The sequence below is a fragment of the Pantherophis guttatus genome, chromosome 3, assembly GCF_059756535.1.
Source record: "Pantherophis guttatus breed Tessera chromosome 3, ASM5975653v1, whole genome shotgun sequence".
Taxonomy (NCBI): domain Eukaryota; kingdom Metazoa; phylum Chordata; class Lepidosauria; order Squamata; family Colubridae; genus Pantherophis; species Pantherophis guttatus.
Genome location: NC_142065.1, coordinates 94,355,835 through 94,383,814, shown reverse-complemented (window position 1 = coordinate 94,383,814; position 27,980 = coordinate 94,355,835). Strand labels below are relative to the sequence as shown.

General features: G+C 37.0%; 1 protein-coding gene and 1 long non-coding RNA gene across 3 annotated transcripts in view; both read right to left on the bottom strand.

Moving 5' to 3' along the window:
* The window catches only part of LOC148114686 (complement factor H-related protein 5-like), a 159,185-nt gene that overhangs the window by 52,982 nt on the left and 78,223 nt on the right, over positions 1 to 27,980 (bottom strand). Inside the window, exons 16-18 of one of the 2 annotated variants that reach the window (XM_087890065.1) lie at positions 22,644 to 22,820; positions 19,967 to 20,163; positions 16,619 to 16,897 (exon numbers count right to left, since the gene is read on the bottom strand). In XM_087890065.1, the coding sequence (XP_087746191.1) occupies positions 16,886 to 16,897; positions 19,967 to 20,163; positions 22,644 to 22,820 (386 nt within the window). In that variant the 3' untranslated portion in view covers positions 16,619 to 16,885. Of the gene's footprint in view, positions 1 to 16,618; positions 16,898 to 19,966; positions 20,164 to 22,643; positions 22,821 to 27,980 lie in introns of those variants that run through there. The other variant, XM_087890064.1, reaches the window with a different exon arrangement.
* On the bottom strand, positions 1,605 to 6,040 carry LOC148114688 (uncharacterized). The gene is made up of 2 exons (XR_015733172.1): positions 5,090 to 6,040; positions 1,605 to 2,066 (listed from the first exon to the last, which is right to left on the bottom strand). It is a non-coding gene; the product is annotated as an uncharacterized LOC148114688 (long non-coding RNA).

Here is a 27,980-nt window from a genome sequence, read left to right as displayed (position 1 = left end):
TCACTCATTTTGGTTCCTTCTCATTAAAAGCTTCTTTCCGGCAGCTCCGGCAGCTTTGTTATTCAATTATTTCTTCAAAGTGCTGATCATTGCATCCCAGCTGGAAGAACTCCAACAGGGGAGTATTTCCTCCCAACAGCAGTGTAAAAGCTTAAAACAACTCTTCCTCTTTAAGAAAGTCAAGCAAAGAAAAAAAAAACTCAGGAGAAGCTCCGGAGGTGACAGTAAGTATAGGTGTACTGCCAAGAATATAGTAAGGGTTAATGGAAAGGCAGTTTCTGTAAGCAGGGCAATAAAGATTAGGCTAGAAACAACACCAGAATGTTATAATTCCTTACAGGATTAACCCTATAAAGTGGGGGGGGGGAAGGAGATTTTGTCTAACAACTGGTTCTCCAAACTGCTTAGAAAGTTAACTGGTGCGAACTAGTAGAATCCATCATGTGGTATTGATTCAGGGTCTGCAAAATATAAAACATTGTGCTATCTCTACCACCATGCTTTACTGACCAGTAACTAAAAACCAGTTACTTACCTGCTGCATGTCCTTTGCTGAAAGATAAAGATGATCTTTTCCCCATCTCGCAGCTTGGTAAGCATCAGATGGGCCTGAAGTAAACGTTTTCTTTATTTAAACCTAGACAACAGGCTTTCTTGCATTCTATGAAAATATGTCTTGAGTTGCCAGATGTTAGTGTGTCCAGTGGTGTAAAAAGGCTTGCAGAACCATTAAACTCTTCTTTGGAATCTGAGGCTGCCATATTATTTCTCAAAAGCAGGCAGGAGTTTTTAAACTGCAGAACTTCACAGCCACCAGTAGCTGAGGCACTAATAATAGTGCGTGTGCTGGACCACAGCCAGTAGCTAAGGCACATTTAATAGTGTCTCTGCAGAGTAACAGCTCTACAAAATCTAAACCTGCCTTCTGGCCATGCTTGGAAAAACATGGACCAAGCAGTCCGATGCCTATTTTCTGTGCAGAACATCTTCAATGGATCAGTCTAAATTTATATCACGGCAAATTTTGGCCCATTTTGTGTCAAATAATAGATTTTGAAGGTATGTAGTTGGAAACCCTGCATCAATTTCTAAGATGTAGCTCAATCTTGTTTTACTTACCCTGTTTCCCCAAAAATAAGACATCCCCTGATAATAAGCCCAATCAGGCTTTTAAGCGCATGCGTTAAAATAAGCCTCCCCCCCGAAAATAAGACCTCCCCGAATTCATCTGATTGCATCATCTGATTGTAAACTGCCTAGAATCACTTGCTGGTGAGATGGGCAGCATATAAATTTTATTAAATAAATAAATAAATTTATTAAATAAGTACATTTTTATACAATATCTTACTGTCCAAACAGAAAAAAAGGAAAACAAAGCAAAAAAGAAAAACAAAGCATTATATCTGTTTGTGATTTTCCCACGTTAGATTTTAGAATAGGCAGAAATCCTTTCGGCTGAACCTCCCTCTGATTTTGCTAACTCCAGAGCAACCCCAGGAGGAGCAATCGTTGGGGATTTTTGATTGGATAGTGAATTGAAATGTTTACTGTGCATCTCTGTTTCTTTACAAATTATATTACAAATTGTTTCTCAATAAAAATCATTTTTGGATTTCTTTTATTTTTTGAAGAATTCAAGAATCCATATGCTAAACATATCAACTACAATTATCTATTGTCATTGCTTTAAGATGGACTGCTGATTGATTGTTCAGATGAATCAAATGTTTAAAGGTAAAATTACAGTATATAGAAAAAATTCTTCATTTCTCACTCCAGATACATGTTTAAAAAGTTATTTATAATGTTATACTGTAAAATTTTATCTGCCTTAAAGGTGGTCTGTAAATTTATTTTTAAATGTTATTATTTTCCCAGTAATTACAGTTGGTAAAATCTATCTTTTACAAAATAGACTTTTAGATTCGGATCCACTGTTTATAACTGTGTATATACAATCCAGCTTCATGGGATCATATGAAAAAAAAATAATATACGACTCCAGATATTCATCTTCTGGTTCAAAGGGTGTGGTATATGTCCTATTGTTCATTTGCTTAGGTCTGTAAAATAAAATGTGAAGAATAAAGAAATAAATTTGCATCTGTACATTTTATGTAATTCTTTTTTAAACCGATTCATCTGATTTGCAGCAGAATGCAGCCTGTAATAATTTTTAATGTATCAAACTACATGGGCAAGACAATTTTGAAAGTCAGTATCACCATTTTTAAACAAAATAGTGAAAACTACTATTAATGACTGCATAAGGTTGACCTGATTATGGCGAAATCCATTTGGTGAGGTCCAAGTGTATAAGTGGCACTTGTTTGAACCACGTATTTATGATTTTGGACTGTTGCCTTCTGGCAGAAGATACAGAGCAATTAAAACTCAGACCACATGTTTTCTGAATAGTTTTTATCCCAGAGCTATAATCGCACTCAACAATGAACTAAAGGGCCACCATCAGAGAGCTGTTGGACAGCATTACTTGGTCTGTTGTGTGGATGTTTGGGTGGTTCAGAGGCGGGGAATTTGTGGTGGATAGGGGTGTGTTTGGGGATTGTTATGTGTGTTGGGCCTGGTCTTTGGGTGTTAAGTGAATTTCGTTGTATGGGTATACTGTGAATATACATACAATGACAATAAAGTTATATATATATTTGTACCAATTGTATCAGAATTTCTTAGACCACGGCACAAAAACCCTCTATTTCAAGCTCTGTTGAAGCAGTCTTTGGGGCACAGACTTGGGTAACTGTGATATTGAGAAGCTTGGCATGAATTCTGATGGTTATCATTCTGTCGCTGGCAGTTAAGAAGTTTACCACTGCTCTAGCAAGTTTCTTACAAATAAGATAGAAACAATAAGAGGTATCCAGTGCATGTATATTTAATAGGACCATTCACTCTGTAAATTCACTAGGTCATTTCAGCCTTATTGTGCAACTTAGCTAGAAGACCAGATTATCACCTGGCAATGTTCCTTTTGGAAGACTTCAAATCCTACATCAGCAACTTGGTAAATAAGCTTTGTGTTGCTGCAATAGAAATCAGACAAAAGGTGGTACTTGTCTGGAATGCTTCTTTAATTTCATTGTGTTGCAGTTTTCAAGATTATAGCTTTAATGTTAAAAATATACTATGTTCCCAACAATATCTCTGTCATTGAGATACACTTGGCAGAGTGTGGCAGAGATGACACCGAAGATCTAGTTCAGGGGTGTCAAACTCACGTCATCATGGCGGTGTCATGTGACGTATTGGGACTTTTTTTTTCCCCTTCGCTAAAGTGGGCGTGGGCATGGCCAGTATGTGATGCATCCAGCCCATGGGCCAGGAGTTTGACAGCCTTGATCTAGCTGATAAGTGGGTTTACATTCATTTAAAAACAACATAGATCTGAAGGGATGTTGCCAGCACCTTTAAAGTAGAGCACCAGGAGCTTTGGAAGAAAGCACATGCCAAACAGACATTGGGTTGACAAAAGTGACTTTCAGTCCTTCCTTCCTTCCTTCCTTCCTTCCTTCCTTCCTTCCTTCCTTCCTTCCTTCCTTCCTTCCTTTCTCACCATTGCCCACCATATTCCTGTTAATGTGTTCACTGGAGTGGTACCTATTTATCTACTTGTGTTTGCATGCTTTCAAACTGCTAGCTGAACAGTAGCTGGAGCAAATGACAGGAGTTCACCCCATCATAGAGCAGCACTTTGAACGTGAGCTTTCAGATTGTCAACCCAGTGTTCTAACCATATGAGTCACTGAGTCATAAATCATGGCAAAACTGAGTTCTCTGATTAGGGAGAAAACTATTTGCTTTCTAAAAAGATCAGACACCTTTTATGGCCCTCTTGCTAAAAGAAGAAAAAAAGTGAAAGGACTATTTATAAATTTTATTATTGAAACAGGTGAAAATTAAATAAGGGATGAAGGGATTTCTGGGAGAGCTAAGAGGGACAATAGTATTTCTAATATAATGATTGAATGATTGTAAGACAACTAGAGTCAGTCCAGGCAAGATGGGTGGCATACAAAATAGATTAGATAGATGGAGATAGATGGAGATTAGGGATGGATAGAGATGGAGAAAGATGATTGTTAGATAAGACAGAGAGAGAGAGAGAGAGAGAGAGAGAGAGAGAGAGAGAATAAGTTTGGAAGTCATACTATTTCATAACAGGATTTTTTTTCTTTCTTTTCTTGAACTTATTGTGTCTTTTAGGTTTCTCTTTTACTGTATCTAAACTCTTACACACATACACACATACATACACACACACAAACCGTCATGACATCTTTCAGCCTTTGTCTCCTTTGTTGTTATTTTTGTAACTGCAATCTCCCATAACAAGCAACTTTGCATTTAAGACAAATAGTAATGAGTGCCTCAGAGCCCCCAAGCTTTGTGCCTCACCAAGTCGTTCAAGAGAAAATTGGAGAGATTGTATGTATTTTTGCTCTCCCAATGAGAAGTGATTCCTGTAGATTAGAGAAAATCTAATCTTTGTTTTCCCCCAAAGAAAGCATAATAGTCTCCTTCTTAAAAAGGCCAAGCCATTCTAGCAGACACACAGGAGAGAAAACAGGGCAGCCAGAATAGCACTGAAGGCAAAGACTCAAAGGAATGTTATACTAGTGAAGCCCCAGACACAGACTGGCAAGAAAAGGCTTCCCAAAGCTTTACACTGTTGTGCTTAGCTTTGCATCCTTTTGTTGAAGTTGTGGCCCCTGCCTAAACTATCTACACTCACCATCTCTTCTCTGGAAGGTAAAAAAGGCCTTTAGGAAAGAAAATCTTTGAAGCTGATTTATTAAAGTAGTGACACTTCTTTTTCAGGTTCATCTTGAAAAAAGTAGGCTTTTTCACTGAACAACAGAGGAATTGTCTGGTTGCGTAATGTCCAAATAACCTTTCTGAATTCTTCTTTAATTTTGAAGAAGAGAGACTTTGAAGTCAGAACCTTGCTTTGACAACAATAATTCTGAATGTATGTGTCAGGTTAAATGTCTAATTCTCCCCTGCCACTTCCCACCATGACCATGCAAGGGTTAACATGACCACATATCCCATCATGCCACCTTACCTCTGACTCCTCCCCTTGGGTATAAAAGAACTCACCACGAGGCCATCCAGCAGTTCCAGATGCATACCTGCAAGAGATAGACCATAGTCAGTGACTATTAGATGAATGGGCCTAGGAACAGTCCAGGCCTGCAATAAAGAATTGAAGAAAAGATGTACCTGTGTCTTGCGAGTTATTGGGTTAGATCCATCACTCTTAACAAATATGGTAGCAGAGGATGGTTACCCATAACTCTGAATGATGACCGAGCGAGCTGTTTACTCTAAAAAGGAGAACAGAGTAAACACCAGAGCATTCACCAAAAGGATGGCTGAACTACTGGCATCCGAAGGTGCCACACCAAAGGACATCCCAGTTGAAGGTGGACAGGACTTCGAGCCGGACTCACCACCCAGAGATGAGGGACAGATGGGAGCAGCAAGTGACCGCAACAGAAGCACAGCCCAGGAGGAAGATAGACTCTGACTGTCCATACTAGAAGTGATGGAAATGCCTGCCAGCAACGGCGAGCTCATCGCGAAACTCCAAAGTCTCCTGAGAAGCCATGGAGCAGCAATGGAAGCCCAGGAACAAGCACAGGAGACCAACACACCGGTAAGAGAGGGGTCCCTCCAGCCCAATACCCCGGACCGGTACGAGCCCACTTTCGCGCCATTTTCCCGGTGGCCATCTTGGAATGGCCAGCAACCAATAGGAAGCCTGGGTTCAAATTTAATGGCACGAACCAGCGGGGACCCCGAATCAAATGGAGAATGCCCAAAAAATGACTACGATGGGCAAATCCAAGATACCAGGAGCTCGCCTACCGAGCTCGAAGTAGAAAAAGCGATCAAAACACTGGAGGCAGCCTTTGGCTCCACATTCCAACTTCCCGAGCCAGCTGCGAGCCGCGAGGAGGCCTCCAGGAACCAGAGGGACACCAAACCGACCTTCGAGGGCGAAGCACCCATCCCGCCAATCCCAATGAGAAGGACGCACCTCTGCAACGAGCCCAGCACACTGACCGCCCACGGGCCGATCCCACGGCAGGATTCGAACCCACCACCCTTCCAGCTGCTGCTGCAAGACCTGAGGGAAGACGACCAAGCCAGCTACTCACCCATGTTGCGACCACCTCCGGGCTTCTTCATTCTCCCAGTGACCAGCATCCGCCGATCCGGATCCACCGCTGCTGTTGCCGTCGCCGCCGCCGGGCCGCTGAGATCAGAAGTCCTCGACCGACGACCGCGACATCGGCCTCCTGCCGATGTCCAGCAGAGAGCCAGCTGTCCAGGAGTGTCTCCGGACATCCAGCACCCAGTTCAGGTACTTCAGGGGCGAATCCGACCCCCCTCCAGCAGGCCTGGGCCTAGATGCAGGAGCCACAGCCGAGAGCTCCTCACCTTACGACTTCCAGTGCCAAATGAGCTTCGTGCATGCCCAGTCTTCATCTACAGAGAGAGAGAGAAGAAACATAGAGACAAATCAGTACAGAGTAACAACATCTTCACCTACTGAGAGAAAGGAAAGGAACATAGAGACAAATCAGTACAGCGTGACAACATGCATACCCGTGCCTTATTGTGAGTTCCCTCATTTACAAAACCATGGACAGCTACCCTCAGTGAGTAACTATTCAAACAATTCTGGGACAATGCCTGTTAACTTTCCAAAATTACAGATAGATGGAGGGAATCTTTTAGAATGGAGCCAGCAGCTACAGATTGTCTTTATGAAAGAAAATGTACTCTTTTTAATTTCCAAACCTCCAGGGAGGCCCTGGTCATTTGAAATTGACTGCTCACCACAAGGCATTTTATCTATTGTTGACCAGTATTCCACCCACTATGTATCCTAGCATAGGTAACAATTTAACTGTGTATAAGATCATGCAAAAATTATACGGTTTATTCTATAGTCAGAGCAGAGCAACCACAACAAGGATATCCAGGGAATTCCACTCTGCTAGACTCAGACCAGGGGTCCCCATGAGCAAACATATATTGAAACTTAATGCAACCAGGGCTGAACTAATGCAAAGGGGGGAAGTAATCACTGAGGAGAGTATGTTGAGTATAGCCATAGAAATAGAGAAAAGACCATATTGCATGAATAAACATGATGACACTTCACGTCTGCCTACTATTTGGAAACCTGCTCTCATAGATAGACGAATCTTAACACAAAATATAAAACATAGATCAAGTGTTAATCAAAAGGCCTCTATGGTCAAAAGTTCCAGCCAAAACACATTCCAGCCAGCCACAAAGATGAAGCCCTGCCACCTGGTGGAGAAAAACCGACCATACACCGGAAGCCAAACCAATAAACACAAACTGAGATTCCCAACCAATCAGAATGAAAAGGTGGAGCCATCCCAGATTACCAGCACCAGATTTGAAATAGTAACAGCAGTTACAGCAAAAGACCCTTCACATAAGCCTGATGATGGCAGATGAGATTCTGTCGAAACGTCGCTTCTACCCTTTTAGGGATATGTTCACAATTACACGGGAAGAAACCCGAAATATTAACTGTACACACACACACACACACACACACACACACACGTGTATGTGTGTGTGTGTGTGTAGTATATTCAAGAGTAACCAATTAATGAATTAAATTAAATTGGATAGATTTTGAATATCATCTCTCAGTATTTATAAACAAATGACTCTGAGTTCCATTGAGTAATAGGTTCATGTGGGTCTCTAGAAAAATGTTCTGTTGCTGATGTTTATGTACCATTTAATCATTTTGTTTGGTTCAGATCCTTTATCAGATTGAATTAAATTGAATAGATTGATCGATCGACACAAAAATGTATCATATCTCTGATGTTTTCTTCGGAATGTCCTAGTCATTAAATCCCAGAGTTGATTTGCATCACACAATATCCTCAAGAATATTATTGAAGATGAGCTTAGAAACTGACAGATACAATACAGATGGGAAGTTCCAGTCGGATTAACGGTGAATTACGCAGGAGAGCGATATCGCCTTAATACAATATGGAAAGCAAGAGATTTCTATACTAATATACTAAAGGCTGGACACCCACCATCGGTGGGAGTTAAAAAAGCAAGAGAGGCAACAGAGGGAAGGAAGGAGGATCTGCAGAAGCAAGCAGAAGGCGGAGCTATGAGTATGCAGGAGGAATTACTGCAACTTTCAAGTGCTGTCCAAGCATGGGATATAGTTGAAAAACAAGAAGAAGTTAAAGATCAAAGACAAACCAGAGCAGTTACTAAACGTAAGGAACAAGAGTTAAAAAAGCTACAAGAGCAGGCCTTATCACAAGAAAATGTGAATATTGGTACAGAAGCTGTGGGAGGGGCGAGACCGAAAAAGAAATTCCAAGAGGATTACCAAGCAGTTCTTGCCAAGCTTCGAGAGTCTGAAGTTGGCCTCTAGGTTTTTAACCTGGAATGTCAATGGTTTAAATTCACCACCAAAAAGGAAGAAAATATTTCATCATTTGAGACAACTTAAAAATGATATAATATGCCTGCAGGAAACACATATAAAGACAACTGATCAAAAATACTTAATAAATGCAAAACTGGGAACACATTTTGTTGCATCTGCCCTGGAAAAAAAGAATGGAATAGTGATTTATTTGAAAAGAGACATGATGGCTAAATTAGTTGAGGCAGATCAACAAGGAAGATTTTTGGCAATTGAGTTACTGATAGAAGGGAAGAAAATACTTTTAATGGGGATATATGCTCCTAACCAACAACAAGAAAAATTTTACAAGTTGATACATACAAAATTACTACATTGGGATTATAATTCATGTATATTGATGGGGGATTGGAATGGAGTAATAGACCCTAATATTGATAAGAAAAGACTATTACAATCTACTAAATTGCGAACCAGACTGCCTAAATCTTCTTTTGATATGATGGAGGATATGAAATTAAGAGATATTTGGCGTGAACGGAATTACAGAGAACAAGATTTTACATTTTTTTCAGATAGACATCAATCTTTTTCGAGAATTGATTTTATACTAACTACAAATGATTTCTTTTCCAAGGTAAAGAAGACAAAGATTTGTCCCAGAATTTTAACGGATTATAATCCAGTTTGGATGGAACTGGAGTGTGGGGAAAGATCTAGGAGATCTTGGCGGTTAAACGAAAATCTTTTCAGATATGAGAAAAATGTAATAGAATGTAAAAAATTAATGAAGGATTTTTTTGTTTTTAATATGAATAAGGGAACATCTATGGATATGGTATGGGATGCTAGTAAAGCATATATGAGAGGAGTACTGATAAATATGAATAATGCATATAGGCATAGACAGATGGAAAAAAGGAGGGAATTAGAGGAAGAGATCAAGAAAAAAGAAAGGGTGTTAATACATAACCCAGGGGATAAGAAAATTAAAGAAGAGATTACCCTATTACGAGGGCAATTTAATATGATGCTCTCAGATCAAGTGGCAACCAACTTACAATATGCTAAACATAATACTTTTTGTAATGCAAATAAACCAGGTAGATGGTTGGCATATATGCTGAGGAAAAAACAAAAATCTCGTACCATAGAGAAAATAGAGTATAAAGGTAAAGAGGTTTATCACCAAAATATGATTAAAAAGGCATTTTTAGAATTTTATGCAAGATTGTATACTGCAGATAAAATACAAGGTGTAGATATAGAGAGATATTTGGATAGTCAGAATATTCCTATAGTTACAGAGGAACAAAGAGAACGGTTAAACCAATTAATAACAGAGGAGGAGATCCTCTTAGTAATTAAACAGTTAAAAACTGGCAAGGCTCCTGGTACGGATGGATTAACAGCTGTGTACTATAAATATCTACAATTGGAAATGGTTGTACCTCTTAAAGAATTGTTTAATAGAATTCAGTTGGGTGAAGGGGTACCACCTTCATGGAAAACAGCCTTTATTTCATTAATTCCAAAAGAAGATCAAGACTTGACACATCCAAAGAATTATACACCTATATCATTATTGAATACAAATTATAAGATATTTGCTAAGATATTGGCAAACAGGTTAATGTCAGTAATGCAAAAAATGATTCATGCGGATCAAACTGGTTTTATACAAGGGAGGCAAATGAAAAATAATGTAAGACAAATTGTTGATATATTGGAATATTTGGAAAGGAATAACCAAATCCCTGCGGTGCTTATATTTTTAGATGTGGAAAAAGCTTTTGATCGTTTGGACTGGCAATTTTTATTGAGAGTGGTTTATAGGATGCTGTTGCGATCATCTGGTGGGCTCTCCATGAGGGGTCCAGATTAGAGAAGACACAGGCACAGGTGTTTCTCGGGATGAGAGAGCCTCGAGCTGACTCCAGACCTCTCTTTTATTAAAGGGTGTAGGACGTATCAGAAGACATGATTACAGCTATACATTCTCATATTACATTCGTGACTAAAAGGAAAGTATTCAGTTACTACATATTTACCCCATATATGGACATAAGTTTCATATCCTACAATCCCTACAGTAAATCATATGATTTCTAGGAAAGCAATACCTAAAGCAAAAACAAAACTTAAACAGTCTAATGATTCATGATCTCCAAATTATTTCGGTGCCAGGCTCCGCATATGTGTTCCAACCAACCAGTCTGATCTACACATACACCATGGCTACCTCATTCCCACAGGATGCAATTTGGGAATTGCTTTATGCAGTCTATAAAAGCAATATATCAAGAACAGACAGCTCAGATAATTGTTAATGGCAGTTTGACAGAAACTTTCAAAATTGAAAAAGGTACGAGGCAGGGATGTCCCTTATCGCCATTATTATTTATATTAACTTTAGAACTGTTGTTGAACAAAATACGTAATATAGATGAGATAGAGGGAATTAAAGTTAGAGATTATGAATATAAGGTACGGGCATTTGCAGACGATTTGGTTATGACTTTAACTCATCCAGTGGAATCAGCAAAGGCTTTGATGGATATAATTAAACAGTATGGTCAAGTGTCTGGGTTTAAAATAAACGTTGGAAAAACAAAGATGATAGTTAAAAATATGACAATAAATCAAAAAGAGGAGTTACAAAGGGTAACGGGATGTGAAATAGTCAAAAAAGTTATATACCTAGGTGTTCATATTGCATCTTCCAACGGTAAACTGTATAAATATAATTATGAGTTGATATGGCATAAAATACAAGTTGAAATGGATAAATGGAAAAAATTACAATTGTCTTTGTTAGGTAGAATAGCAGTTATAAAAATGAATGTTTTACCTAGGTTTTTATTCCTTTTTCAAATGATACCAATACTAAAAAAGGATGCCAACCTGGAAGAATGGCAGAAAGGCATTAATAAGTTTGTATGGCAAGGCAAGAAACCAAGGATAAAATTGAAAATAATGCAGGATACGCGAGAAAGAGGGGGGTTAAAAATGCCAAACTTAAAATTATATTATGAAGCAGCTGTTTTATCATCAATTAGTGATTGGATTAATTTAACAAATGGAAGGATATTGAATATTGAAGGGCATGATTTGGTTTATGGTTGGCATGTTTATTTAGTGTATGATAAAAAGGTGGATAGAGCATTTAAAAGCCATATATTGAGGAATGCTTTATTGCGTGTCTGGAAGAAATATCAATTTAAGTTAAATGAAAAGATACCTATATGGACAGTACCCAGGCACGCAAAAGAGAACATGAGTATAGAAAGTAGACAGGATGTAATCACATATATAGATATTCTTAATATGGAGAGAGGTATACTAAAACTAAAACCTGTGAATGTGTTGAAAGAGGAGAAAATAATTCAAACTTGGTTTCAGTATGTACAACTACAAGCCAGATGGAGAAAAGACCAGAAAATTGGTATTACACAAAAAATTTAATAAAACAAATTAGAGACCAAAGTTTAATGCATATAAAAAGACTGTATAATATATTGATAGAGATAGACTCGGAAACAGAGCAAGTTAAGGATTGTATGATAAAATGGGTGCAGAATTTTGAACAACCAATAATGATGGAAACCTGGGAAAAAATATGGGTAACAAATGTGAAATTTACACAAGCGCAAAATTTAAGGGAGAACTTTTATAAAATGTTTTCTAGATGGCATTTAGATCCAAGAAAGCTATCTCGCATGTATCCGAATATACAACCAAAATGTTGGAGATGTGATTGTGAGGATGCCACATATTTCCATATTTGGTGGACATGTAAAAAGGTTAAAGTGTTTTGGATAAAAATTTGGTGGATTTTACAAAATATTCTTAAAAAGAGGTTAAAATTTACACCACAGCTGTTTCTGCTGAGTATAATTACGGATTGTACGGTTATAGAGACTAAATTGATTCTGAATTTAAGAACTGCAGCAAGACTGTTGGTGGCACAATATTGGAAGAAGCAAGACGTACCTACAATCCAAGAATGGACAATGAAAGTTACAAATCTAGCGGAAATGGCAAAAATTTTGGCGTACTTGAAAGAACATTCAAATGAAAGATATCTAAGGGATTGGAGAAGATGGATAGATTATATCCAAAGTAAATACCAGAATAAGAAGTTGCAGATAGGTTATGAATGAATATATAGATATTTGGTGTGTTTTTTAGGTAATCAAGTTAGTAGAGTAATTAGGGAATTGAAGGAACAAGAGATGTTAAATGTTATAATTATCTAGATTAGGATGGATTATGATTGTTGAAAGTTATACCCTGTAATTTGTTCTGGGAAGGGGGTGGGGAGGTGGGTGGATGGGAAGGAGAGGGGGTGGGGGTGGTAGGGAAGGGGGGGGAATATGTAAACCTTTTGTAAAACTTTTCAATAAAAAAAAATATTATTGAAATATTATACATGTTTTATTATTTAATAATTTAATATTAAAATGAGTCAGCCACAGTGGTGCAGTAGTGAGCCACAGTGGTGCAGTGGTTAGAGTGCAGTACTGCAAGCTACTTCTGCGGACTGCCGGCTGCCTGCAATTTGGCAGTTCAAATCTCACCAGGCTCAAAGTTGACTCAGCCTTCTATCCTTCCAAGGTGGGTAAAATGGGGACCCAAATTGTTGGGGGCAATATGCTGACTCTGTAAACCGCTTAGAGAGGGCTGTAAAGCACTGTAAAGTGATATATAAGTCTAAATGCTATTGCTGAAAAGCATATTCAGTTCTTTAGATATTTTTCTCATTTAAGGGTGTTCCTTTCTAGTGCAGGAACACACAGAAATTCCCTTGAATATTAATTAGCTCAGTTGGAGTGGAAGATACTTTAATGTTGTAATGTGTGTCTGTTCTCATTGTCATATAGAGTTAATTTTTTTTCTTGACACTAAACTTTGCAATGTTTACCAAAACTCTGGTCTGAACCTCTGTTCATACTGAACAGTGCATGTTATTTTTGCAAGCCTACTTCATCCAACCTGGAAGAAAGAAGCAGTTACAACATCACTAAGTGACTTAAGACCGTTTTTCACAGTTATGACCATTGTAGCATCCCCATGGTCATGTGATTTACATTTGGATGCTTGACCACTGACTCACATTTATGACAGTTGCAGTGTGCTGGTGCATGTGGTCACCTTTTGGGACCTTCTGACAAACAATGAGGAAAACAGATTCACTTAACAATCCTGTTACTAATTTAACAGCTACAGTGATTCACTTAACAAATGTGGCAAGAAAAGTCATAAAATGGGGCAAAACTCACTTAACAAATTCCTCTCTTAACATAAATTTGGGGCTCAATTGTGGTCATAAATTAAGGACTACCTGTACTTTGCCATTCTGTGATGGAAATTCTGGTCCCAATTGCCATGTTAAGCTGAGGATCACATTTGGCATACTTGTGATCCTTTAATTTATCAAACAGAGCAGCTAAAGCAGTGGCATGCCTTTGTTTGGCTAGTTCACTCAGCCTTCTATTCTTTAAAAGCAGAAATATCACTTCCTTTTGTTGTATCTTCCTTTAAGCAGTTTCTAATGATTCCCACACATGTGATGCAGTTATAAAGATTTAACCATAGTATTAGATGTAGGCCCCACATGCTCACCCATCATAGATTCCTATGACATTGATCTGTTTGTGTGTGTTTGTGTGAAAGAGTTCCAATTCAATATTTGAACCAATAGGGCCCAAACAATATTGCTGGACCAACTAGGTAAACGATTTACCCTGGAATATTGCATCCTTTGCTATGGGGAATCATGGAGAGGACCTTAAAAAGAATATTCAGAAACAATTATAGAAATAACAAGGGCAGAAACTTTTTATAAAGCCCAAGAAAGGAGATACCGTATTTTTCGGAGTATAAGACACACCAGAATATAAGACGCACCTTGTTTTTGGGATGGAAAATAAGAAAAAAGCTGATTGGCAGGTGCATCTGCCTCCCGGAATACCCCCAATCAGTTGTTCCCAGAGGTGAATTTTAGCAACAGGTTCCTTGGTTGTGAGCTCTGTACCTTTTTTTTTTCTTTTTGCCTTTTTTTCTGCCTCTGAAACTTCTGAAACTCAGTTTCAGAAAAAAAAAATTCCCGCCTCTGAAAGCCTCTGAAACAGCTTCAGAATAAAAGCCTCTGAAGCTCTGTTTGGGGGCTTCTTTTCTGATGCTTTTTCAGCCTCTGAAACCTCCGTTTGAGAAGCTAGGCGAGGCTACATTCGGAGTATAAGTCGCACCCAGATTTTCACCCTCTTTTTTTAGGGAAAAAGGTGCGACTTATACTCAGAAAAATATGGTAATTAGTAAGAAAAGGATCAAACTGACTCCCCCTGACTTAGAAGGTTGTAAGGAGGGAAGGTAAAAGATAAGCAGAGTTGCAAGATACTGCTACTATGGTCTATCTCACGAAAAATTAGTTCTGTTTTCCCCATGGAGCTGATTTCTTGATCTGGTGTATTTCATTGGGTAGAAATCTCTTGCAACTTTTGCAGAATCTCTCTGCCTGTCATTTGTTTGGCAATATTGTCAGTTAGTAGATGTCCTGTGTCTGGTCCATTTTTTTCTTCTCCGCCTCTTGCAGAGCGGAGAGATTGACTAAACAGGTTATTCTTTCTGAGCTGCTTTTCTTCCCGGTGTAGCACGTCCCTGAAAAATGCTAACTGCAAGTTAACTGGTTCAGTTTTGTCATCTTAGTTGATTGGAACCCTTTGTCTGGCACTGCTACTGATGCTTTAACCAGGTTTCAGCTAAAGGCTTTTCTTTGCCTCTGAAATGATTCATGAATTGCACTAGGCAAAGAGTGAATGCTTTTCAATGTATGCTTCCCTTGGTGTGCCTGCTTACTCTCTTGTAATCCCTTCCCCTCAAATGAATGCAACTATAAACATTCTCTTCTTGTGAATTATCCCAGCATCAGAGTGAATATTCCAAAGGGCGAGGGACCAGGATTAAAGGCTACAAGATCTGCCCTGTTATCTGGCTTCCTTGTGAGTCAAGTTCCAGAAACCTTTCTCTTTAATTGGGCATATGGGGTCATATCCATCTGATGCTATAAAGCACGGGTGTCAAACTCGATCGTGTCACGTGATGTATCAGGACATTTTGGGACTTCTTTGCCTTTGCATGGGTGTGGCCTGCATGTGACACATCCGGCCCGTGGGCTGCCAGTTTGATAGGCCTGAAGTAAAACCATAAACATAAGTTTGCAGTCACACAATCGTTCACTTAGCAACTATTTCTTGTAACAACTGAATTGCTGGCTCCAATTGTGGATGCTAAATGAGGGCCACTTGTATTCCATCAACTGCAGCAGCGGCTGACCTAATCTAGCAAATCAATTAATGTTTAGAAAAGGCCATTGAGATAACATCTTATACTTCTGTATAAGTTTCCACCAAACAGCTCTATCATATTCAAAAAGGACACATCAAATTCCTTATGAAGTTCCCTTCACTTTGTTCATTAAAGGAAGCATAGCCTTGTTAGTCTAGGGTAATGAAAAATATGAAGGGAGTTGGCAATCCAAAAAGGTGCTACAAGGTTTGTTTTGAATGGGTTCACTTTGTATAGAGCAATGAATCAGACTGAATTTATAACATGGCAAATTCTAGCCCATTCTGTGTTAAATAACACCTTTTGAAGGAATGTAGTTTGGGGAGGCCTGTGCCAATTTCTAAACTTTATCTTAATTTTTAATTACTTATAATTATATAATTTCATACTGTAAAAACAAACAATCAAAAGCAAAGCAAAACAAAAACAAGTATAGAAATCCATCTGGCTGGACTTCCATCAAATTCTGATCATCAAAATACATTTGGCTATTTCCAGAGCAACATTTCCAGAGCACCAATTTCTTTCTGGATCTTGAATTAGACTGTAAACTGCAGTATTAAATGTATCTTTACAAAATATACTACAAATTGTTTGGCAGGAAAAATGATTAATGGATTTAAAAATTTTTTTAAAAGAACTTAACACCTCTATACTGTATGCAAAAACATCAATTTCAATTATCTATTGTCATTCCTTTAAGATGCGCTGTTGATTGATAATTTAGATTAATCAAATGTTTACAATTAATATATATATATATAGAAGAAAATCTACATTCCTCACTCAGTATGCATTTAAAAAATATATTTATAAGGTTATATTATAATATTTTATCTGCCTTAAAGATGTTCTATAAACTTGTTTTTAAATGTTATCATTTTCACAGTAATTTCAGTTGGTAAAATCTGTCTTTTACAGAGTAGGCTTTTAGGTTTGGATCCACCATTTATAACTGTATACAATCCAGCTTCATGTGGTTATATTAAAGAGAACGATACATGATTTCAGACGTTCATCTTCTGGTTTAAAGGGTGCTGTATATATCCTGTTCTTCATTTACGCAGTTCTCTAAAATAAAAAGTGAACAGTAAGTAATAAATAAATTTGCATCTGTACATTTTATGTAATTATTTTTTAAACTCATTCATATGATCTGCAGCAGAAAGCAGCCTGCAATTATTTTTGAGACAACATGGCCAAGACAATTTTGAAAGTCAGTATCACCGTTTTTAAATCAAATGGTTAAAACTACTCAAGAGACTCAAGAACTCTAGCCTATTTTATCACTGAGCAATTTCTATCTTTTTTAAGATTACTTTTGATACAATGACATGTAACAGACTGTAATAATTTATTGGGCATTCTCTATATTTTGGGATATAAGCTCTGGCAGTCAGAATGAACTCAAAACACCAACATTTTAAATATAGGAATGGGGAATTAGATGTTACCAAACTTTAATTCATCCTCACAGTGGATACACTTGAGGGAAGATGGAACACAAATGCAGTGAATAAACAAACTCACAATATCCTCAGACAACACAGCCAATAGAAGAATACTGGGAACTGTAGCACAGCAATGCCAAGAAAAAAATCATTTTTTGTTAACTAGGAAGATTTCCAATAAAATGTACACTATACATATATTTGATATTTACATGTACATTTCAGCAAAATTTGTATTTCACTAATAGCATTTGTATTAATTGCAATTTCAAATGCAAACTCATCATATAATGGGGGATTCCTGTGATCCAAATGAAATTCCTTCCATTTAGAGCAATGGGAAAGAAGTTCTATGGGGAGTGGGGTTAATACCTAAAAACAAAGAGGCATGGGACAAGGAGGCACAAACATTGCCCATCATTTCATCTCTTCTAATCTGATGCTGAATCCTGTCAGATTCCAAAACTGAAGACCAGGAGATCCCTCTGTCCTGAGAATGAAATGACTGAAAAGTCTAATTTAACTCCAATGAGCTCCTTTCATTGATTTCATTGTGCTCAGTACAACAAATTCAATCAGTGTGCACCCTAAAGTTTTCAACAGAAAGCAAGTAATTCTTAGGTTAGATCTAGTAGTCTCTGGAAGTCAATAGAATCTCATTTACTAATAGATAATCAATCAATCTGGTCCAATTCATTTCAGAGAGTGTTCTTGCTCAATCTATTTTTCCATTTATTCTAAGCTTAGAAATATTTCGTGGGATATCTCATTTTACATGTAATATATAATGTATGATTACACAACCGTGGTGGCACAGTGGTTAGAATGCAATATTGCAGGCTACCTCTGCATTCCTTCTGCCAGGAGTTTGATCCCGACAAGCTCAAGGTTGACTTCCATCCTTCCAAGGTTGATAAAATGAAGACCTAGATTGTTGGGAGCCATATGCTGACTCTGTAAACCGCTTAGAGAGGGCTGTAAAACACTATGAAGTGGTCTATAAGACTAAGAGCTTTTGCTATTGCTATTATCAAGTGTTACTAATTTAGTAATTTTACTTTTTGTTCTGGCCCTGCGGCTTCTGGTAGGTATTTATAAATATGCATATAAACACATGAGTGAGTAAATTGCATATGGAAGTTCAAAGGACAGGACAATATTTCAATATCAATGCAATGAAATAAATAAAGTAAAATGTATGAGTGTTCATTCGGAACAATTCTTTTTCAGGCATCTAAATTTGATGACTGAGGCCAATGAAATCAATGAAAATAGCCCACTGGATTTCTGGTCCTGTGGCTTCTGATAGGTATTTATAAATATGCATCTAGACACACAAGTGAGTAAGTTGCATATGCAAGTTCAAAAGCCAGGAGAATATTTCAATATCAATGCAAATGAAATAAATAAAGTAAAATGTATGTGTGTTCATTTGGAACCATTCATTTTGAGGCAACTAAATTTGTTGACTGCGACCAATGAAATAAGTGAAAATAGCCCACTGGGTTTAACATAGAGGTCTTCATCTTGGAATCTGTCCGGATTGATCAACAGACCAGAAGAGATGAAATGCTGGCAGATTCAGCATTCCAGCCCCATTCCTCATTGTTTTTAAGTATTAACCCCGTCCCCATAGTGCTTAACAAATGAATCTTAACAAAACAACAGAGTTGGAAGGGACCTTGGAGGTTTCCTAGTCCAACCCCTTGTTCAGGCAGAAAACCTTATACCATTTCAGAAAAATGGTTGTCCAATCTCTTCTTAAAAACTTCCAGTGTTGAAGCATTCACAACTTCTGGAGCAAGTTTTTCCACCTATTAATTGTTCTAACTGTCAGGAAATTTTTCCTTAATTCTAGGTTGCTTCTCTCCTTGATTAGTTTCCAACCATTGCTTCTTGTCCTGCCCTCAGTTGCATTGGAGAATAGCTTGACTCCCTCTTCTTTGTGGCATTCCCTGACATATTGGAACACTGCTATCATGTCAGCCCAGCCCTTCTTTTCATTAAACTAGACATACCCAATTCCAGCATCCCTTCTTTATATGTTTTAGTCTCCAGTCCCCAAATCATCTTTATTGCTCTTCTCTGCACTCTTTCTGGAATCTCAACATCTTTTTCACATCATGGCAAACAAAACTGTTTGCAGTATTCCAAGTGTGGCCTTACCAAGACATTATAAACTGGTATTAATATTTCACGTGATCTTGATTCTATCCCTCTGTTTATACAGTCTAGAACTGTGTTGATTTTTTTTGGCAGCTGCAGCACACTGCTGGCTCATATTTAAATTATTGTCTCCAAGAGCCCTCTCACAATTACTACTATTGAGCAAGGTACCACCTACACTATGGCTGTGCATTTTGTTTTTCTTGCTTAAATGTAGAATCTTACTTTTTTCACCATGGAATTTCGTTTTGTTAGATAGCACCCAATGTTCAAGTCTGTCTATCAATGATCAATGTTTAAATCAAGTCTGTTAAGAAGTGTTCTGATTTAGAAGAAATGCAGAAGACCAAGTTACCTTAGAAAACATTACATCAACAAATTTAGCTGCCAGACCTAGGTCTTTTAAATATTTCAAGTGATTTTTTTTAATGCACAAATATAGATATATAGGTATATAGATATAGACAAGCGAAAGAAATGTTAATATTGGTGAATTAAAGTATTTTTCTGAAAATATACATACAGGAATGCAATGCGGATAGTTAAATTTCCCATCCACACAATTAACTCTGAATGATCTGGTATCTGGATGTGGTATGTAGTTTCTTAAGCATACAAATTCCACTACATTTCCATCCTCAGAATATATTTTATCCCCGTTGTCCCACTTCAGCCTTATGTTGTGTTCTCTCAAATCTTCTTCACTTGCTGAACAAGCAGCTGAAAAAGGACACAGATCAGATGACAAATAGAAAGTTTTACACTGAGGAATTCATTTGATAAAGCAATTAAAATTTAGGTTAGAAATTCTATGTTGCAATAGGCTAAAATGATTAGAGATCTATGTAAATGGATTCCCCCCCCCTTTTATTTTATTTTGTCTCTCATGAACTAATTATCAGTCATGAACTAAAACTCTTTTAAGCAAGACAATGTTACATGTGTAGAAGGAAGAAGAAAAACATTTTAGTCCCCTTCTTCCAAATTTCCTCATACTGAATATCTGGATTAGGAGAAGACCAGGTTCAGGCAACTTCTCTTACAATGTCACCTCATATCTTCTTTTTCAACATTGACTAAATAGGGTAGATGTGATTAAGTCAACAGAGTCTTCATCCATACTTAGCCTATTTAAAAAATAATAATGTTAGTTCCCTAGAGATTCAACTTATACTATCATTCAAAATTATACTAATTCTTATTTTTAAAAAGTAACAATATCATACAGCTTGGTCAATTGATAGGCAGAAAATGATTACTACTGCTGTCCTTAGTGTTGTCTTTCAACTTCAGAAAATATAGTCATTACTTTCTTAATACCTAAAGTCAGATCTGTATTTAAACAAATAGCAATTGCTTTCGGACAAACGGCATCTCCCCACAAGGTGTTCTTATTTTTATTACCCATTTTCCATTAATAACTGTTCAAACTCTGCACAAATCAATTGTGTAGTTGTACTGGATGTTGTGCTATCCATCTCAGTATTGAAGTGATAGGAGGCTTGCAACACAATAAAAGCAAGAATAGAAAAAACATTAAAAAATTATAAACATTAAAATTAATAGAGATTGATTAAAACTAGGAACTAGTACATAAGCATCACAGTGGTAGAATCTTCTTTCTTAGTTCACCAGTCACTTCCAGTGTAAAGAGCTCCATCATGGCCCCAAGTCAATTGGCTGACCCAGGTTTTAAGGCAAATCCAGAAGGCCTAGAGGGTGAGGGCGTATCTCATATCCAACAGCAAGATTTTCCAGATTGTGGAGGCATGGCAGAGAAAGATCATTTACCAGATCCTGCTAGCAAAGTTCCTTGACTGAGGAGGTTTGCAGCATGTTCCTTTTGCCAGAGTGAGTGGGGTGGGTCAATCCCACTGGGGTGACATAGTCCCCTGTGCCATGAAGGCCTTTAAAGATGATAACTAACATATTAATTGGACTTGGAAGCAAACAGCAACTAGTGCAACTCATGTAACAGAAAAGTTACATGTGCCGTTGAGCAGGCATTGTAAGTCTACAAGAACCCACAGGTTGTAACCCCCAACCTCATCCAGAACTGAAGATTTTAAATTCCCAGATCCCAAGCTCCAAGCCATAGCAACATAGTCTTATCAGGGTTCAAGCCTATTGTCCCCCATCCAGTCACCCACAGCATCTAAGGAGGGAACAGACTAATGTCTCCTTAAAAGATCCCAGGGATGCCCCCTTCTGCAGTGATACCACTGCTTGATCACCACTGGAGGTTTTCACCAGTTAGGAGGGATATGAATTTAATAGGCAGGCACTTGCACTGACAGCTCTAAGGACCCTGTCCACTTCTTCAGATCTAACAGAATCAACCTGTTCCCAGATACCTGGGTAAGCCCATTCCCTGGGAATCTCTAATGGACCTGCTCTATGTTTGGTCTCCTACTGAGAATAGATACAAGCAACTTTTCCCATCAGATATTTCACAAATTCCTCCACATGGCCCTGAAGATGATCGCCCAAGTCCTCCTTCCCATTATAGAAGTTATAATGCAAATAATAGGGATAAATTGAAGGATGGAATTGAAAGATATGGAACTGAATGCTACTGATATTAGCATCAAAGGAAAAGTCAGAAAAAGGCAGAAAATGATGAAAAATGGTAGGGATGGGAAAATTTGATGCTACATCAGGAGAAATTTTAAAATGTGCTTTCAATGATAAGTGGTTACAGTATTTGACTAGGCCTTGGTACCCTGGAGGAAAATAAGTGAATTATGAAATAATGGAAAATTGGCTTGAAATTTTGGAAGATTTTGTGTAGAGTTGAAAGTTGGTTGCTGAATATGATAATCGAGGTATTAGAGAGAAAGCAAGCATGACAATCAAGGGAGCATTTAAATAAGCAGGACGTTTCTGAATTGATTCAAGAGAATATAGGCCAAAAATAAACTATGACAAAATATATCATCAATATTAGGCCAGCTAAAGTCACAATATTGTTCACATGTTGATCAGTTCCAATAATGCTTCCATTGGTTATTTTAGTCTAGCCTTCTTTGCCCACACAATGTAAAGAATCATTCAATCTCTGGAACAACAAATACCTGTTTGTCTGAGTCTGCATAGATTGAAAGACAGCAAGTTTGGCCTCTTTCTTTTAAGCATCACTTTTCAACAATGTTGCTTCAAAAACAATTACCTTGAGAAGTTCAAAAATAAAATTACTGTACCTTTACAAGTAAAGAATCCTACCCATTGTCCTCTTCTACATGTTATTTTAGTAGATTCTTTAGTATCAAATCCATGATTGCATATATAATTTATTATTTTTCCAGAATCATATTGTTCGCTATCTTCTTCCTCCAGTGAAGTATTGGGGATTACTGGGGCTGGACCACATGACTGTTCTGGGGAAAAAAATGAAAAAACAACTTTCAGTATAAATCAATTTATGCCAAGATTTCTTTAAATATTAAACAATAAGCATATCAATAACAGTTTTAAAAAGTTAAGATGCAAGAGCCCTGTTCACCTGTTTACCTTAATCTTTGCAAAGAATTTATTCATAGGAGACTGTCTGTTTCAGAAGTCCGATGCATTTTTTAAAATAAAATTCTAAATACAGGTAGTCCTTGAGTCACAATTGAGCCCAAAATTTATGTTGCTAAGTGAAACATTTGTTAAGTGAGTTTCACCCATTTTACAACTTTTATTGCCACACTTATTAAGTGAATCATTGTATTTGTTAAGTTAGTAACACGGTTGTTAAGTGAATCTGCCTTCCCCATTGACTTTGCTTGTCAGGAGTCACATGAGCCCAGGACACTGCAACTGTCATAAATTTGAACCACTTGCCAAACATCTGAATTTTGATCATGTGACCATGGGGATGCTGCAATAGTTGTAAGTGTGAAAAATCATCATAAGTCACTTTTTTCAATGCCATTGTAACTTTGAACGGTCACTAAATGAACTAGATAATCTATACAATTAAGTCATAAGAGCATACATTAATATTGCATGATTTAAGTATAATTGTATTATGCATATACTTAAATACATTTTCTTTAGCAAGGGAAAAAAACTGAAGAAATTGATTAAAGTTTGGTTTTAGAATTGCATAAATGCTTCTCTGGCCTGATTTTCTCAAAGAGAAACCACAAAAAAGATTTTGAGGTATTTCGGGAATTTATTAAAACAACATTCTAAAAGCAAATTAATAGAAATCTGCTGATTGATTTGTTCAGTTCTATACTTTAATTTAGAAATAGAGTGATTTTTAGACTGTGCATATATGTTTGATTTTCATATAGTGTTTGTGTTTTAGTTTTAACTTTCTGTTCATTGCATAGAGTCACTTTTGTGAGATAGTCAACTATATAAATTATTAAAATAAGTATTAAAACCTTTTTTAAATAAAGTTTTTCTTTATCTTCAAAGGAGGGTACCAGGGGCCAGGTTCTGAAGGACCATTGGACCAGGGGTGAAACACTCCCGGTTCGGACCGGCTCGGGCGAGTAGGTAGCGATGATGGCGGGTAGTTCGGAGAACCGGTAGCAAAAATCCCTGCCCCCCATGCCCAGCTGAGCCCCGTGATCATCAGAGCCTTTTTTTCCTTTTAAATGGCTCTGACCAGCCAAGCTCTGACATCCCAGCTGAGTTGCCTGCTAATCAGACAACTCAGCTTGGATCGCCAGAGCCATGTTTCTCCCCCCCTCCCAGCCTCCAGGTTGCTTATCTTAGCTGCTGATCGCATGACAATCACAATTCATGCATTAGCAAGCAACTGAATCTCCCTGCCTGCAATCAAGCTCATCGGTGAGCAGCTCTTTCTGCCTTCCTGCCTAGACTTGTGGACTTCTTTTTTTGTTATTATTTAAAAAGTTTTAATAATCAATACAACAATTTTCTCCCCACCCCCTCCCCTCTCCCTCCAACCCCCCTCCCCCCAACCACCCACCCCCCGGACTTCCCAGAGCAAAAACAGGGTATAACATAACAAACATAAGCTAAAATAAGCTAACTTTCTGTGGTCTCCAAACTCCCTCTTCCTCTTTAACTCCCCTTACAACTAACTAATCATATTTCAAAAAAAAAGTATAGATTTCATTCATAGACTATTTGAAACTTTTTAGTCCGATATTTGTTTTGAATATAGTCAATCCATCTTCTCCATTCCAATATATATCTTTCATTTGAATGGTCCTTCAAATACGCTGAAATTTTGGCCATCTCTGCTAAATTCACTACTTTTAATGTCCATTCTTCAATAGTAGGCAGGTCTTCCTTCTTCCAGTACTGCGCCACCAAGAGTCTGGCTGCTGTTATTAAATTTAAAATCAACTTAGTCTCTATAACAGTACAATCTGTAATTATACCTAACAAAAAGAACTGTGGTGTAAATTTTATCTTCTTTTTAAGAATATTTTGAATAATCCACCATATTTTTATCCAAAATGCCTTAATTTTTTTACATGTCCACCATATATGATAATATGTGGCATCATCACATTCACATCTCCAACACTTAGGTTGCACACTTGGATACATACAGGCTAGCTTTTTAGGATCCAGATGCCATCTATAAAACATTTTATAAAAATTCTCTCTTAAATTTTGGGCTTGCATGAACTTCACATTCCTAACCCATATTTTTTCCCATGTTTCCATCATTATTGGTTCTTCAATATTTTGTGCCCACTTTATCATATAGTCCTTAACTAACTCCGTCTCTGAATCTATTTCTATCAATGCATTATACAACCTTTTTATATGCATTTGACTTTGGTCTCTAATCTGTTTTACCAAATTCTCCTCATTTTGCAAAAAACCAATTTTCCGATCTTCTCTCCATCTAGCTTGCAACTGTACATATTGAAACCATGTTCAAATTGTCCTTTCTTCTCTTAGTTGATTCAAAGATTTTAATTGTAGTATACCTTTCCTTGTTAAGAAGCTCTTTATATGTAATCACATCCTGCCTTTGCTCTACACTTATATTCTCTATCGCGTGTCTGGGTATTGCCCACAATGGTAACTTCTCGTTTAGTTTATATTTATACTTTTTCCAGACATGCAATAGAGCATTCCTTAATATATGGCTTTTAAAAGTCTTGTCCACTTTCTTATCATATAATAAGTAAGCATGCCACCCGTAAACCAAATAATATCCCTCAATATTCAATATTCTTTCTTCTGTTAAATTCATCCAATCACTCATTGCTGATAGAACAGCTGCCTCATAATATAATCTTAAATTAGGCATTTTGAGGCCTCCTCTTTCACGTGTATCCTGCATTATTTTTTGTTTTATTCTCGGTCTCTTCCCTGCCCAGACAAAATTATTAATACCCTTCTGCCATACCTTCAAATTCTCATCTTTTTTAAGTATAGGTATCATTTGAAAAAGAAACAAAAACTTAGGCAAAACATTCATTTTTACTGCTGCTATCCTTCCTAACAAGGATAATTGTAATTTTTTCCAGTTTTCCATCTCTCTCTGTATTTTTTGCCACAACGGATCGTAATTATGCTTAAATAATTTTGCATTTGATGTCATAATATAGACCCCTAAATACTTAACTTTTTTTACAATTTCAAATCCTGTTAATCTTTCTAATTCTGCTTTGTGATTGATAGTCATATTTTTAGTTATTATCTTCGTTTTCCCTGCATTTATTTTGAATCCAGATACTTGTCCATATTGATTAATTATATCCATTAAACCTGCAACCGACTGTAATGGTTGGGTTAAAGTAACAACCAAGTCATCTGCAAATGCTCGTAATCTATAGTCATACTGCCTAATCTTAATTCCACTTATTTTGTCCGACCCACGTATCTTACTTAACAAAAATTCCAAAGTCAAGATAAACAATAATGGAGACAAAGGGCATCCTTGTCTTCTTCCTTTTTCTATATTAAAAGTATCTGTTAAACTACCATTAATTATTATTTGCACTGTTTGTTTCTGATATATTGCCTTAATAGATTTTATAAAATGTTCTCCAAACTGCATCTTTTCTATTATTTTCAATAAAAATTGCCAATTCAATCAATCAAATTCTTTCTCCACATCAAGAAATATCAGCACTACAGGGATTTGGTTGTTCTTCCCCAAATACTCCAATAAGTTAACCATTTGCCTTACATTACTCTTCATTTGTCTACCATTTATGAAACCAGTTTGATCATTATGAATCATTTGTTGCATGACTGTCATTAACCTATTTGCTAATATTTTAGCAAAAATCTTGTAGTCTGTATTTAAAAGTGATATGGGCCTATACTTTTTGGCTGGGTGTGGTCTTGCTCCTCCTTTGGAATCAGAGAAATATAAGCTGTCCTCCAAGATGGGGGTACATCTCCTCCAGATTGTATATTAGTAAATAATTCTTTAAGTGGTCCCACCATTTCTAACTGCAAATGTTTATAAGAAGCAGCTGTCAAACCATCCATCCCAGGAGCTTTACCCACTTTCAACTGCTTAATTGCAAACATAATCTCCTCAGTGGTTATTAGTTGATTTAAACCCTCCCTTTGCTCCTTTGTAATTGCAGGAATATTCTCTTTCTGTAAATATCTATCTATATCTGTACCTTGAATTTTGTCACTAGCATACAATCTCGTATAAAATTCTAAGAAAGCTTTTTTAATCATATTTTGCTGATAAACCTCTTTACCTTTATATTCTATTTTCTCTGTAGTCCGTGACTTTTGTTTTTTCCTTGGCAAATATGCTAACCACCTCCCTGGTTTATTAGGATTGCAAAAAATATTATGTTTAGCATATTGCAAATTAGTTGCGACCTGATCTGCCATTAACATTTTAAATTGCTGTTGCAATAAATTAATTGCTTCTTTTATTTTCTTATCTGCTGGGTTCAATATCAAAGCTTGTTCTTTTTTTTTAATTTCCTCTTCTAAGTCCTTCCTTTTTTTTCCTGTTTGCGTCTATATTTATTATTCAAATATATCAAAATACCTCTCATATATGTTTTACTTACGTCCTAAACCATTTCCATAGATGTATCCTTATACATATTTATAATAAAAAATTCTTTCATAAATTTTTTGGATTCTTTTACATTTTCCTCATATCTAAACAGATTTTCATTTAACCTCCAAGATCTCCTAGATCCCATTCCATTCTCTAATTCCATCCAAACTGGACTATGATCCGTTAAAGCTCTTGGACAAATCTTCGTCTTCTTCACCCTGGAAAAAAAATCATTTGTGATTAATATAAAATCAATCCTAGAGAAGGATTGATGTCTATCAGAAAAAAAGGTAAAGTCTTTTGCTCCAGGATTTCTCTCTTGCCAAATATCTCTCAACTCCATAACCTCCATCATTTCAAAAAACGATTTTGGCAATCTAGCACGCGTTGAAATGTTCTGCAAGAGCCCCTTCTTATCTTTTTTAGTGTCCAAAACTCCATTCCAATCACCCAATAAAATACATGATTTATAATCCCATTGTAATAATTTGGAATGTAAAAGCTTATAAAATTTTTCCTGCTGTTGGTTCGGTGCGTAGACTCCAATTAAAAGTATTTTTTCTCCTTT